Consider the following 16,358-nt stretch of genomic DNA (forward strand, 5'->3'; position numbering starts at 1 on the left):
GATGGATGTTCTTACTATCCTTGCTTATTGTTAAAGTAGCCACAATGCACAAATGTTTTCTTTCATCTTTGATAATGCTGCTTATTTCTTAAAAAAACGAAACGGTTTTCCCTGGTCCGGTAACATAGAGACGAATAGAAAGTTTTTGCTTTCTAACTGCAGTAGGCCAAAGTCAAAGTGCTGATGGAATTCTTAAGCATGAGGCAGATTTGCCCATGTTACTATATAAGCCCTCGTCTGCATCTGTAACATTTCTTGTGCTGGAGCCCTTAAACACAGACTCGGAATATACACAGGGACTTTTTGGGCCCTTAAGGCGCTGTCACCCTTTTAAAGCCTTAGATTAAAGGTAGATTAAATGGCTTGGCCTCCCCTATCCCATCCGAATCACACTACTATGCATTAGATGGCAGCTACACTCCTTATGCCCCAAGAATAGACTTTTACTCGTGCGAGTATAGAGGATTGTCTTTCCCAGTGTTCCTGAGCCACAAAGCATCCCAATGATAATTGAAGTTGTAGGGGTTGCAGATACCACGGCCCATGCTCTAAAGCAAGCGACATAATAGCCTCCTGTTTTGTCTTGAGACATTAAAGGAAAAATAAAGCCTCATAATGAATGACTTACAAATACTTTATTTACTGTACTGAACTTAGTGGACTCAGTAATGACCCGTGCCTTGGTCAAGACATCACCAGTGGGAAGTTTTACAGCTGCAAATTAGAAATCCCAAAATACACATCACACATATTGACACCATGTAAAGGAATTTATATAAAATACAACCGATCTGTGCTAAAATAAAAGGGCTGATTACAACTTACTTTGGCACCAAAATCAAGATTATAAATGTTCTTGACTGTCTGGAAAGAGGAACAGAAAAAGATAAGCGGCCGGTTGGTGCGGAAGCAGCACATACCAGTATTCAGTCCCCCGTGGGTTGGGATCTACCAGTATTTAGCCCCCTATGGGTTGGAATGTACCAGTATTCACTCCCCCATGGATCAGGATGTACCAGTATTTAGTTGCCTGTGGGTCGGAACGTACCAGTATTCAGTGCCCTGTGGGTGGGAACATAGCAGTATTCAGTCCCCTGTGGGTGGGAACATAGCAGTATTCAGTCCCCTGTGGGTGGGAACATATTACTATGCAGTCCCCCGTGGGTCGAAACATACCAGTATTCAGCCCCTGTGGGTGGAAACATACCACTATTCAGTCCCCCGTGGGTCGAAACATACCAGTATTCAGCCCCTGTGGGTAGGAACATACCACTATGCAGTCCCCTGTGGGTCGCAAACATACCAGTATTCAGCCCCTGTGGGTGGGAACATACCACTATGCAGGTCCCCATAGGTTGGGATGTATCCATTTTGAGTTCCCCGTGGGTGGGGATGTTTGCTTAGGCATCAGTGTTTCCCTTATTAGTGGATGGAACAGTGTGGCATGCTCATCCCGTGGCTGTGCTGTCTGTTGCTGTTCATTTCATGGAGCCTGTGATGTCTATTGCCGAAGTGGTGATTATGAAAGCTGTTTGCAATGCTTCTCTTTCTCAGAGTACCATGTAATTTCCACTTTCAAGAGGAACCCTCTCGAACAGGCCTTCAGACGGCCCAATGTAAATCTAACCTCAAATCACCTCTTATATCACTATTGGATTGCTGTGAGCCATAAGGCGCCAGCATTCCTCTATGATGTCTACCTCAGGATTACTGGAAGAAGCCCAAGGTAATGGTGACTATATAGCGCTTTTCTTTTCTGTTCCTCTTACATGTCATGCCACTAACAACCATAAGCAAATCGTCCTAGGCAGGGGGATCTAATGCAATGTATAATGTCGTGTATGGCTGTCAGCCTGTGGTTTCTTTTTCTGTAGCCCAATGGGATGAGAAGTGAACCTCAGGTTGCCTGCATATGAATGCATTGCTTGCAGGCTGGGATTTCTTTGCTTCATCGGCACAATAGGAGTCTTTTGAAAAGTCTGTATGGACTACACTGGCAAAGCTTCCAGAGAACACTTGCTGTGTTATTATATAACAACAGGGAGAGCCAAGACTCAGAGTGTTGACCTGGCAAACTTTGTCGCAGCCTGTGAGCAATTAGTTAAGACAATAATACATGTTTTGTTGCTGTTAAACCTCTTTGTTTATTTGATGCTTATTTTTCCCCCCACAGAATATTATGTAAATGTTTCCTTCAAGATGAATCCTTTAGAACAGGCCCTAAGACGCCCCAATGTTAATCTCCGAAACAACCCCCTATTGCATCAGTACTGGACGACTGTCAGTCATATAGTTCCAGCAATGATGTATGATGCTATTCTAAGGTTAACGGGTCAGAAGCCCTGGTAAGGAAGGCTGCGTTTAAAAACAAATCAATAGGAGGCACAGTTAATTGGTGGAGGCGCACTGAGAAGACACAGGCTCAATGGCAAATATGCAACAAAGGGCAGTTGTAAATGGCAAGATATTATATTTCTGGCTCAGTAAAATGTGACAAGAATCGGCAATTAACATGGCCTCTGTTGTTCGAGTCTTTTGCCTTAAAAGGACCCAGAGATAATTCAAATGGAAGGGTAGATTTTACCTTTAAAACATCAGTAATAATGCATATAAGGGTATTTGTATGTGTTTGAATAATGTTATGGTTATAGATTGAATACAATAAAGGTAAATGGACACACAGGGCTGTTCAGTGGCTTTTGTAGAAAAAGGAAAGTGGAGAAAAGCCAATGAACAGGCCGGTGTGACACTGGTCTAACCATAGGCTTCCTAAACAGGTCCTCTTCTCCTGCTGGGCCAACGAGACCTCTCGGAACAGTCCTGTGCCCTGAGGAGAAGCATGTACACACTAGAAACAAGGAATCTCATTGGCTTTAAGGGTGCATGCTCCAATCATGTTCAGCGTTTCTGCAGAGGAGCATGGCTGTTGCTGAGGTTGCAGAGAGTAGGGGACCAGTGCAGGAAACTTGTGGTCAGATATGATTAATGGCTCTCTACAGAACTATAGAATGAAATCCTTTATAAACTAGAACACGTTTATTGGCAAGAAATTGTTTTAGTTGCTCAGTGATCTGATTCAAGCTTTATGGGTAATGGTAGACAATTTTAAGCGTCTTGTAGCTCCATGGAAGGGTTGAAGAAGATGCTGGAAATAAGCTTCCTTTCCCATTCAAAGTGAAGGAGAATCCCTGCCAAGTGACAGGAACGTATCGATTGGAAAAGAGCTGGTCTTCATTTTCAATCAATAATTGCCAGCAGTTCACATCCACCTTGAATGGGAGGGGTGCAGCAATTATGAGCATTTTTGTCCCTTCCCACAAATTTTTAATAAGATCTGGGCGACACTAAAGTCACACTGTTTGCCTGTACCCTAAGTGTAAAATTAATTTAAAACATATAAAATTCACTTTACGGCATTACTGGTCCTTTAAAGTGATGTGCACTGGTTGTCGTTAGTGCTTAGTAGCCCCCGGGTTCCGGGGCAATCCAATTTCCGAGTTCCGAGGCGAGTCACGGGCTGCTGACAGGCTGTATTCCCTCCTAGGCAATCTGTTACCCGGACTCTATGTGCTGTCCTAGCCCCTCTAATGATGATGTTGTGGTGCTGCTTTATCATTATCATTTATTTATATAGAGTATATCCTGCCCTATATACTTGCACTTTCCTACTCCCTTCATTGACACTGAAAATGGGTCAGGCGCGGGTATATAAATCTAAGCAGTGGGCTAATGGGTCATGGAGTTGGGTGGGGCAAAAAATATTCAACCTGCACATCACTAGTGCTTGCCTCTCACAAGCAGACGTAAGTATATCACAGTATATCTCTGTACAGTGCTGAAAAAGGCAGCTCCATAAACAGCAAACAACTTATAAATATTTATACTTTCTTTGCTTTTTTTTATTTCTTTCATACATTCTTTGCTTTTAAAATTTTTAACATTCTCTATTTTTTATACAGGTATAGGACCCATTATCCAGAATGCTCGGGACCAAGGGTATTCCGGATAAGGGATCTTTCTGTGATTTGGATCTCCATACCTTAAGTCTGCTAAAAAATCAATAAAACATTAATTAACCCCAATAGGATTGTTTTGCATCCAATAAGGATTATTTATAGCTTAGTTGGGATCAAGTACAGGTACTGTTTTATTATTACAGAGAAAAGGGAATCATTTAACCATTAAATAAACCCAATAGGGCTGTTCTGCCCCAATAAGGGGTAATTATATCTTAGTTGGGATCAAGTACAGGTTCTGTTTTATTATTACAGAGAAAAAGGAAATCAGTTTAAAAATTCTGAATTATTTGATTAAAATGAAGTCTATGGGAGACAGGCTTTCCGTAATTCGGAGCTTTTTGGATAACGGGTTTCCAGATAAGGGGTCCGATACCTGTACAAAGACTTTATAAAAAAAAAATCTTAAAAAATAAAGCAAAGAGTGTATAAAAAAAAAAATAGCAAAGACTGTACGGGTATCGGACCCCTTATCCGGAAACCCGTTATCCAGTAAGCTCCGAATTACGGAAAGCCCGTCTCCCATAGACTCCATTATAAGCAAATAATTCAGAATTTTAAAACTGATTTCCTTTTTTTATGTGGAAATAAAACAGAACCTTCTAATTGATCCCAACTAAGATATAAATAATCCTTATTGGGGGCAGAACAATCCTATTGAGTTTATTTAATGGTTAAATGATTCCCTTTTCTCTGTAATAATAAAACAGTACCTGTACTTGATCCCAACTAAGATATAATTACCCCTTATTGGGGGCAGAACAGCCCTATTGGGTTTATTTAATGGTTAAATGATTCCCTTTTCTCTGTAATAATAAAACAGTACCTGTACTTGATCCCAACTAAGATATAATTACCCCTTATTGGGGGCAGAACAGCCCTATTGGGTTTATTTCATGGTTAAATGATTCCCTTTTCTCTGTAATAATAAAACAGTACCTGTACTTGATCCCAACTAAGATATAATTACCCCTTATTGGGGGCAGAACAGTCCTATTGGGTTTATTTAATGGTTAAATGATTCCCTTTTCTCTGTAATAATAAAACAGTACCTGTACTTGATCCCAACTAAGATATAAATAATCCTTATTGGGGGCAGAACAATCCTATTGAGTTTAATTAATGTTTTATTAATTTTTTAGTAGACTTAAGGTATGGACATCCAAATTATGGAAAGACCCCTTATCCGGAATACCCTTGGTCCCGAGCATTCTGGATAATAATGGGTCCTATACCTGTATATAATAAATAGCAAGAGAATGTATTAAATGTTAAAAAAAAAAAAAAGCAAAGAATGTTTAAAAACCCCCATAAATGTAAGAAATCTCATACTATATACAGAGAGAGAGACTAAACATCCCAAGAGTATACGCTCCTCTCAGTATTGTACTTTGGCAGGGATTAGGACATCAGATATTGTTGTTTTCATTTAAAATAAAAACACAACGATAAAGGATGCTGGTCCCCTTGTTGCGGGGTTCAACATTGTTGCTGCCATCAAGCCTGTTGGCTTTCTCATCAATACAGTGTTGCAGTTATTTACCAGTACTTTGCCATTTATTTGCGTTTGGTGAAATGTGAATTTCATTTGACTACGGGCTTGAAGCAAAAGTATAACAAAAAAAAATTAGGCTTCTTTTGCTTAGGTATAAGAAAAAAAAATTAAACTCTGCGCCTCTTCGTGCTGTAAGGAGTCGCCAGTCACCTCGCCGATGGTTTTCTTATATTAGAATATTGTATAAAATGTTTACAGCAATGAATTCTTAGATCAAAATCCTCTTCAGAGAATTCAGGAGCATTTCTAAGGTCTCTCCCTGGAATATGGCAACGATTATAGTACTGCGTGTGCAATGAGAAAAGGACTGATTAGTATATGTTAAAGGATAATTAAAGGCTAGGGTATTCCCTAAACATTCCAAAACAACTAAAGGCCCAAGTTGGCTTCTGTTCCAAGTGCTGGTGGAACCCAAAAGGAAAGGAATCTACGCAGAGAACTATATCTTATCCAGCCCAGGCCTGCTGTTTGTAGCTTGTGGCACAAGAGCCCTGTGCATTAAAGGAGAAGGAGAGGCAAACATTATCAAGGGGTATTCAGTATTGGGGCCTCTCCCAACTGCAGCAATGACGTGCCCCCCTGGATGGTCCTGTAGCAGTGCTGAAGTAGAGCTGTGCAGCGGTGTTGGTGGCCTCCATGACCGTCCAGTCCCCTGCTCTCTGGTGGTGATTGAGCATGCATGATTGAAGTGCTCGTGGTCCTGCTTGGCGATTGTTACTTGAGCACAGAGGGCTGGAAGTCAAAGGTCCAGGGATGCTGCTAGCCTTACTGTGCTGCCCTAAAATTTCCATGTCTATATTGGTGCTGCAGGACTGTTCTGGGGCGTCCTTTCTACTGTTAAGAAGGTCAGGGGCAAGCAACCTCTTGTTAATGTTTCCCTTTATTCTCTTAATAATAATGAATAATGTGGGGCTTTATTCCCCTTTCTAAATCCAACAAATAGGTAACAGATCCGCCCCACGTGTTGGACAGAATTGGGCAAATCTAAACATGTGTCTAGGGCCAAGAATAAGGTGATGTTAGGGGCCAGCGCAATGCATCCAGCCCCTACCTGGATTCACCTACGGACATTATAAGCAAGTGAAGCCTAACTAGTTTTTTGTCTATACTCCACACAAGATTGCTTTTTTTTGCATGTATAATTCTGCCTTCAACGGATAAAAGCGATCCGTGTCCAGTTGCAGGGGTGGCGGGGAAGAACTAACATCATACTCGCTTCTCAAGCACCTCGACGCTCCTGACACCGGCGCATAATGCAAATGTTATATTGCTTTTTCACGTGCTTGCCATTTGTGCAGGGCGGAAGATAGAGCAGAGGGGTCTCAAGTCCCTGAAGGTATGGGCCTCATCTTGAGATATATTTTTTATAAATGGGGTCTCCAACCTGCAGCCCTCCAGTCCATAAACTACAGCAAGGGGCCACAAGTTGGAGATCCCTGCAAAGAGCAATAAAAATATCAACAATAATATATATACATAATGAAGTGGGCTCCTCTCAGGTTGGGGGCCCAAAGGCAAATGTCCCCTCTGCCCTAACTTAAAACTGGCCCTGGATTTGTGTTCAATGATATGTATATATATATATATATGTGTTTTATTCCTGTTGGTGCCAGGGAGCCTTCCTCTCTCTGCAACCAAAGTGTTGAGTGTGGCTTTTATTTTACCCAATGTTCTTGTACGGGAGCGCCTTATCTCTTCCCTTCTGTTCCATTAGCAGAACCGAGCCGCCGTCCTTTATCTAAAACCCCGCTGTTTCATTTACCAATCTAGCATCACGCTTACAGAGTGGCTTCTCCATCCTTTTAGGGTAGTTTTTTTTTTTTTAAACTCATGGCCAATGCTCAGATAGAAAGTAGAGCGACTGCCGATAACCACTGACATTTTGTCCCAAATCAGATTACGCATTCGGCTGTTCACCCTTTTTGTCTCCTTTTGTTTTACTGCAGTAAAGCCTACTCAGTATGTGGGTCACAGCCAGGTAATACAACACTATAGGCTGCCTAGACTACATTCCCTAGTAGCAGAATATTTCACCCCTGCGCTGCTGACATGCTTCTTAGATGCAGGTGTAGTGAAAAGTAGGAATTTTACCTGGTTGCCATCAAAAAAAAAGAGAAAAGTTAAAAAAAAAAAAAAAAAAAGAAGCTTCTTTACTTTGAGTAGTAGTAACAGTCTTGCCTTTGGATTACAACTAAACCTATCTCTAGGTCCTGTAGGATAGGGCAGAAAATGATCAGGCCACAATAGATCGGACAGTGGGTTTGACAGTATATTAGGCCAAGTATAGGGGAAGCGCGCTGAGGGCACACAGAGCAGATTTCGGAACTAAAATTCATATTTATGCATTTCAGTGCTGAAATGTGCTTAACTTGGGTGCAGTGCCTCCTGGTATAGTCACAATGGTAGGCTAAGGCAAGCATGGTGGCTGGTTCTTAGCCCACATTTATCTATTGGCCAAGAATCAGCCTGGCTTGGCAGCTTTAATATTCATCTGAATCCGTGAACAAAGATTGCTGAACCAAATCCCCTGTATCTGACCAATCGGCTTGCCAGCTGAATGAATAGATACTGTAATATGATTGGCCGAACACATGCATGGCTACTTTCCACTATTTACATTCATTATAGCCAAGGAGCAGCGGCTCCTCTTATCCCTCATCTGCTGATGCACCATGCAAAAAGAAGTAGGCCAGATGGATTCACATGAGGTCTGTTGCCCAAGCCCTTGGTTCCGACCTAGTTAAATTGCATAACAGCATGCATAGTGTCCGGTAGTATTGTGTTTGTGCCCAAGGTCCCGCTGGCAATAACTTGGGTTCAGTGACCTAACTGGCTGTGAGTATACACTAACCTGCACATTATATAGAACATACCCCCATACCTAATAAAAGGCACTAAGTTTGCCCAGGAGCAGAAACCCATAGCAACCAATAAGATGTTTGCAGTTAAACAGGTGGCGAGTAAATGCTACCTACTGATTGGTTGCTATGAGTTACTGCTTCTGGGCAAGCTTAGTGCCTTTTATTACATTACACTATTAGTGTTATAATCAGAAAGACCTCTCTGAGCATAACCTAACTTCAAATAATTGTAGCTTTTGTAAATAGCAGGAGAATATTCAGGCTATGTAAAGGAGGCAGATATGTGGTAACTTACAGCTCATCCCCTGTTAATTACATGTTTATTAGATGTTTTTTGTACAATTCTGTCAGTTTCAAATTATAGTCTACGACCAACTTATTGTGTCGCTTTCTGAAACGATTGATTTTTAGTTCAAGCAAAATGGGCTGATTTGTGAGCCAACAAGCCAACCGTGTAGAATCACTGGTTGGTGCAAAACCTCACCTGACCAATTGGCATTTCAGATGATATGACCATTGTAGTCTGTGGGTATGTAGCTCTCGTTGACTTCAGGGCTGCCATAAGAAGCAACTGGGCCCCCTGTGCTACGCCCAAACCACCAATCCCAGCTCAGTCGGGCCCTCTACAGCAACACGTCAGGCCTTTATCCATATGGCAACCCTGGTTCCCTTTCATCTAGAACACTTGAATGAAACCAAAGAAACAAAGAGTGACTTGCAGCTCTGGAGTCTTGGGTTTTGTTCCAGACAGGCCACCATCTATCCCTGCTAGTGCTCCTCTTCCCTTTAGCAGTCCAAATACACAAGGATAAATTAACTGTGTGTGAGGAAGGAAAACTAGATTGTAAGCTCTATAGGGGCAGGGACCAATAAAAGAGTTGCCGAATTACTGGCACTGTATAATAACAACCCATGAGAACATGAACCTGTAAATGCTTGGGTCAGCCCCTGTGGAATCCTTCTGCCAGTAGCCTCCAATTTTCCAGTAGCTACGAACCCTAAAGTATGGTTAGACATGGGGTTGCACTCAAGTGCAGTACAGTGAACATTGCGCTGCTGTGCCATTCATGCCTCATTTCCAATTAATATCTAATAAATTCTGTGATGGGATAATCATTTTGATCAAAACCTGTGCAAGATACTTAGCTCTTTATTCATTTTTCTGCATTTGAATGTAGTTTTAGGTATTGCGAGACTTTATCTTGCTTTATTAGCGATTTACCTAATTGGTGGCTTCACAAAGGTGACGGATATGTATTGTGCTGTAATGCATTTGGGACCTTTTTGGGGTATATAAGGCCCACCTGTCCTAGCTTTACTCATTGGCACCTTGGACTCATTGGGTTTTCTTTTGGAAGGATGATGAAGACCATCACGCGCCTTCATAAGGCCATGATGTTGCTGGAATATTTCACAAGTAACTCCTGGGTGTGGAACAATGAAAACACCAACATGCTCATGAGCCAGCTGAGTCCAGACGACAAAAAGGTAAGCGACATTTCAATCTCTTAGATCTGTAATGTTTTGCTTTTAAAGGAAGGGTTGTGGGGTAGTGTGGGGTGTACCATAGCCCTAAGGTATGGCCTTTCTGTTTGTTATTGTAAACAATAAATCTATAAGGCTGGTCACCAACCAACAATCAGATCATATAGTCCCCATGCTGGAGAAGACCTCAGCCCTGTACTCTCCTCGCCACACAAGTATTTTTCAGTTTTCCCATTTTAAAATCCAATGTGGCAAAACAAATGGGCGACTAATGGCAGGCGTACATAGGCCGATAAACACTGCCAATTCTGTCCTTCCAGGCCAGTTTGGCAATTTATAGCCCATGTCTGAGGCCAACCATTGTGCCTGCCCAACTGATATCTGCCTGAAAATCAGGCAGATTAGATTCTCCTGTCCAACAACTGCATGGGTTTACTCGGATGGGTTGAACTTGATGGACAATGGTCTTTTTTCAACCCTATGTAACTATGAAACTATCAGCATGTCAATGCACTGCTTATTTGATGGGACTGCAGACCCCCCTCTACAATGAGACAGATTTGCCCAGCTTATAGTACAGGTACCCGAGCGTGCATATTGCAGCCAATATGGTCATCTTAACTGGTCAGTCCACTTGTTTCATAGTCATTCCCTATGATCAGATCTATTAGACCTGTGATGCACCATAAGAAATCTTATCATTCAACATGGGACCTCCAGCTGTAGAAGGAAAGGCCCTACATGAGAGAGTAGCCATGGGCAACTGAGCAAAATCTGTTGTCTAAGCCCTGATTCTTGCCTGAGTATAGATATTTTATGCCTGAAGCTCATTTGTTGTAGTCATACAGTCAGCATTATCGGTTCTCATTTACTCCTGGCTGGGACTTTGCGAATCTAATCCCCATAAGAGGTCTTTTGTCAATAAAGGATCCGTATTGATTTGGTTTTATTACACTTTGTTGTACCCATAAGTGTTCAGATCTGCATGTTAGCTCAGTTGCCTTCTATTGCAGTACGCTGTGTTCTTGTTTGATTGATGTGTAGAACATGTACTTTGCATTTATGTATTTTGATACATTTAGAATGCATTTCAATTAGGGATGCACCAAATCCATTCTTTTCTGGGTTTGGCTGAACCCCGAATCCTTTGTGAAAGATTCATCCAAGGACCGAAATAAAGATTCTGCTTCGGTGTTCATGTAACCAGAAGTCACGTTATTTTAAGGATTCGGATTTGGTTCAACCAGACACGTGGATTTGGCTGAATCCTGTGGAAAAAGTCAGAATCTTCCCCAAATCCTGAATTCAGTGCATCCCTAATTTCAACAGTCACAAGTTGAAATACCAATACATAAAGGCCCTTAATGTATTCTGTGTTCATTTATAATACTGTTTTATAGGAGAACTAATTCGTAAAAAAAGCAGGCTAAAAATTCTATATATTGCTACATGTGTGGTTCTGTACCAGCCCAAAGCCACCCCAGCCCTGTAGCAGGGAAGATCTGTGCCTCCATAAATGCCCCCAGTAGCCCCCCATCTTCTTTTCTGCTGATTCCCAACACATGTTCTGGGCTGCTGGCACTTACCTAAGCTTAGGCATCTACATACACCTAACAAGGTCCAAGATGGCAAATTCCTATTGACATCTTTGAAGGCCAGGATCATTACTGTTCTGGGGCTGCTGAATCTCTGGGCTGGTACAGTGAGTTCAGTATATAGAATACAGCTATTTAGTCATCATTTTTTCAAGGTTTCGGTTCAAGTGCACAAAAAATGCATAAACAAATCCCCTGTTAGAGACCCCATTTATAATATGACCCTCTAATTATTAATGTATTCTATAAACTCCCTCACAGCCTCACATTTTGCAAGTTTGCTGTATCCCAACGGCAGAAGACTCATCAGCCCTTTACTATGTGTTGCCGTGCAAGAATTCAGATATTTATTTGGCACCAATGCCCGTTTATGTTGCAGGCGTTCAACTTTGACGTCAGACAGCTGCACTGGGCCGAGTACATGGAAAACTACTGCATGGGGACGAAAAAATATGTCTTGAATGAAGAAATGTCCGGGCTCCCCGCAGCGAGGAAGCACTTAAATAAGTAAGCTGGGGGGTAAGGCACCCATGTGTGCAGAAGAGCATTATGGGTGGTTCACCTTTATGTTAACTTTCAGTATGCTATCAAATACCCTAGCAACTATGCAATGACTATTTGCCTTCCCCTTTTGCCTCTTTTAAATGGGGCAGCCAAAGACCATCAGTCTGTGAGGCTTCAATTTTATTGCTGTTAACTTTTTATTAAGCCCCCTCCTATTCATTCTCCAGTCTCTTGTTCAGACCACTGCCTGGTGCTAGGGTAAATAAGACCCTACCAACTAGATAACTTCTAAACAAAAAGCTAAGTAACTGAAAACCATAATGAAGACCAGTTGCATATCTCAGAATATCAATGTCTACATCATACTAAAAGTTAATATAAAGGTGAACTACTCCTGTAACAAAAGGCAAAGCGTTTAAGGGGCTAAATCAGTGATCCCCAACCAGTGGCTCGGGGGCAATATGTTGCTCACCAACCCCTTGGATGTTGCTCCCAGTGGCCTCAAAGCAGGAGCTTATTTTTAAATTCCTGATTTGGTTTTGGTTGCATAAAAACCCAGAGTGATGACAAACAGAACCTCCTGTAGTCTGCCAGTCCACATAGAGGCTATCAAATAGCCAATCATGGCCTTTATTTGGTACCCCAGGAACATTATTATGCTTTTGTTGCTCCCCAATTCTTTTTACATTTGAATGTGGCTCAAGGGTAAAAAGGCTGGGGACCTCTTGCTAAATACAACAGGATAACGGGGAAGGCTTTAGAAGGGAGTCAACCTTGGATTGCTTTACAAATGTAGAGATGCCACAGCTCTGACAGTTTATCAAAGTACAGATCCACCCCTACATAATCTCAGATTATAGCATTGCGCATCTTTGTGTCATTAGAAACCTACTTAATTCACTGGGGCCCAGTAATAAAAATTGTATTTTTGGGTATTTACGGCCCACTATTGTAAATATTTTAAAGGTCAAGGAAAGCCATTTATATATATTCTTAATCCACAACACATGCTTTTCTTAGTACTAAACCGTTCGCCTTACTTGTATATACTGTATATGGCAGATAGAGCTCTCTGGCAGCCTTGAGAATTCATTGCTTTTATAAACAGGTATGGGCAAATGGGACAGTATAGGGGAGTGTGCAGGGGTGCCCTCTTGTGGCTGCCCTGTGTGTCAGCATGCACATGATTATTGAGGGTCAGCTGAGACTTCAGGAATAAGGGATACTTGAAAGCATAGTTGAGAGAGCTAAAGTCCAATTTATATACCAGCCGAATGACTTGGGCTAGTGCACTGTACAGAATTTAATATAGGGATTTAACGGCTGTTCATCTAGATCAGGGGTCCCCAACCTTTTCGTGAGCCACGGTCAAATGTAAAAAGACTTGGAGAGCAACACAAGCATCATAAAAGTTCATGGAGGAGCCAAATAAGGGCTAAGATTGGCTATTAGGCAGCCTCTATGCACACTATCAGCTTACAGGGGGCTTTATTTGGTAGTAAATCAAAAATAACTACCTGGTTTGGGGACACTGAGAGCAACATCCAAGGGGTTGGGGAGCAACATGTTGCCGCCGAGCCACTGTTTGGGGATCACTGCTTTAGATATAGAGGAATAGGGTTACCAGGTACATTTTATAGCGGGAGCTAACCATCTGCACCATTTCTTTATCCCACAGGTTACGGAATATCCGCTACGGGTTTAACACCATCCTGGTAGTGCTCATCTGGCGCGTGTTCATCGCCAGGTCGCAGATGGCAAGAAACATCTGGTATTTTGTCGTTAGTATGTGTTTCAAGTTTCTGTCCTACTTTCGGGCATCTAGCACCATGAGGTACTGAGGATTGGACTCTCCATATCTGGGGCATCTATGCACACGGCGGCAACCTGCACAAAACCTCTTCAACGTTCCGTGCCCTTAACATGTTGTGCGCACAGCCATACTACCACCCCGAGCCCAGAGAAACCGCTTTTTTTTTTCTCTTCACCCTGACATTTCAAGTGTCCCTTAAACATGAACCACGCCGGGCAGATTAAACCAGCATTCCCTACTGTAGGTATCAAGCGGTTCTAATTCAGCTCATTTGCAGAAAGAATAACACTCACACTTTCCCCATTCTTTGTTCTCTATGAAAATGTAGTTTAATCTCAAGTTGCTGTCTGTGAAGGTTGGCACAGGGTGCAACTCTGTTTGGTCACTTGCAAAGCTGTGCCAGTCTGAACGGTTGAGTCGTAACTAAATATATAGGTTCTCTGATAAGCCTTACGCCTGTCATGTAAATACTGTAACTTTTTCACCGTATTAGAAACCCTGTGTTACTACATTGGCTAATCGATCAGTTGTATATCCCTTGTTCCATTAAATCCTTCCCTTCCTCACTTTCACCATCCTCCTTTCCGGCCCCTTTCTATGGCATTGCCTTGTGTTGTTTTAACCCCTTCAAGACCACGAAGCCTATAAATATATGCACTGCGTAAGAGACCTAGCGGGCTGCGCCATATGCATAGCTTGGCCCCCAGCAGCCACGTAGGACTTCACCTAATCTTTTTTTGCACTGCAGTGATTGACTAAACAAACAGACACGTGGCTTATAACGCACCAACCCCTTGGCGTACATCACTGTCTGTAACTGGTTTTCTTTTTCTTGCTCGTTTAAACACAAATTAAGCCTCTGAGGCTACCTTGCCTTGCCGATGGGACTCGTCCCAGTCTTCCCCATTTCCAACGTTGGATCCAAAGCCAGTTATTTAACTTACTTTATAGAGGATATATTTTATTGTGTAGAAGATTTCCAAATGCAAGTAAAGCTCTGTAAATGGTGCAAGAAGCAATGGCGCTAATTGGAGATCTGCCCTAAAGCTTCTCTACCTTCATACTATAGTTACCTTCAGGCGTCCCCCAGTTATTGGGCTACATGTCTCCGATCACATCAGAAAGCCGACGCCATTGGTGAGAATTGAACCTACGGCTTTATTTCTAGCATGTGTCCAATGACACTGCTACAGCACTTACCACAGCTCCTCTGCACCTTCTGCTTTAGTCGGGATTGTGCCCCGCAGGGGGTGCCGAGGAACTGGTTACCAGCTCCCTTTATATCTCACTTCCACCTCCCAAGCCGGCGCGCTTCATTGTTGTGCAGTGCTCATCCACACGGCAGGCTCCTTTCTGTAGGTGCGGATCTCAGTCGGAGCACCTCTCGCTAGTTTTCTGTGAAATGTAGTTAAATAAGAAAATGTCACAGGTCTTTTACAAAAAAAAAAATCTAAAATTGTATAGCATCAGAATATCTTCTTGCTGCCGTGGCGTAGGATCACATCCATGTGTGAGAGGCCGTCGGCAGCTCCTAAGCACCAATAAATTATGACTTTTGTGAATTTTGTTTTGTGTTGTTTTTTGTGGGGAGTAGGACAACTAGGTGGGCGTACATATATCCTGCCAGATTGGTGTTAAATTGCTAGATTTATTTATCATTGTTTATATAGTGCTTCCCTATTCTGCAGTGCTTTCCCCTGACTGGTGGAGCTTACAATCTAACTCACACTGTGCATCAGCGGCCTGTTAACTTTCCTGTATATTTTGGAGTGTGGGACAAAACTGGAGAACCCAAGTAGACACGGCGGGGGGGACATACAAACTTCTTTCAGATAGTGCCCTGATTGGAATTGAACCTAGGAGCCCAGCCATGAGCAGACCAGCAGTCATTGGTTAGGGCAGTGTATGACCCTGCCATGAATGAATTCCCGCTGCAGAATTCCAGTGCCGCCACTCCTACAGTTCAACAAACTGCCACCATAATACATGCATCTAAATAAATAAGCCCTATACAGTTGTAGTTGTTTTCCCTTTAACCCTAATGCAGTGTCTTTGCAATGTGCCCTTTATTTTCTGTGTAAGTGTGTCTATTTGTATTTTTACAGTACCGCCGATGTGCTCATTGCTGTACATTAAGCCTTTAATGGCCGAGCACCTACTCTAATGCCTTATCCATGAGTTAATGGCTCAGCAAAGCTTTTGCCATTTGTTATTTGCAGCCTAAAACCTGTAATAATTGTTTCCCATTAAGTAAGGTTGTCTGGCCATATGGTGCCTTATGTGCTATTAATGGCAGGGGCTCCGCTAATGGCCTATTTAGTATCTGAATCCCCATTGGCTGCGTCCTATTCGCTCGCATGAAGCTGCCCCTCGGTGACTGCGAATGATTGCACTAAGCCGGAGAAAGCAGAATGTGCATTTATTGCGCTAGGCTGAAGTGCATGCTAGCATGAAACAAGCATTATCAGTATTTTAATTCCATTTAATGTAAATATTAACTCTACGTTATCTTCCAGGAGCTTGAGACTT

The 16,358-nt window shown here is 42.3% G+C and overlaps 1 protein-coding gene across 4 annotated transcripts in view; it reads left to right on the top strand.

The window, feature by feature from the left end:
- Positions 1-15,391, top strand: part of far1 (fatty acyl-CoA reductase 1) — a 54,203-nt gene extending 38,812 nt beyond the window's left edge. For 2 of the 4 annotated variants that reach the window (XM_018092872.2, XM_018092873.2), the window contains exons 9-12: positions 2,174-2,345; positions 9,791-9,920; positions 11,892-12,019; positions 13,695-15,391. In XM_018092872.2, the coding sequence (XP_017948361.1) occupies positions 2,174-2,345; positions 9,791-9,920; positions 11,892-12,019; positions 13,695-13,857 (593 nt within the window). In that variant the 3' untranslated portion in view covers positions 13,858-15,391. 4 annotated transcript variants of the gene reach the window in all.
- Positions 15,392-16,358: the final 967 nt, after the last annotated feature.

Source organism: Xenopus tropicalis, chromosome 4 (assembly GCF_000004195.4).
Source record: "Xenopus tropicalis strain Nigerian chromosome 4, UCB_Xtro_10.0, whole genome shotgun sequence".
NCBI lineage: Eukaryota > Metazoa > Chordata > Amphibia > Anura > Pipidae > Xenopus > Xenopus tropicalis.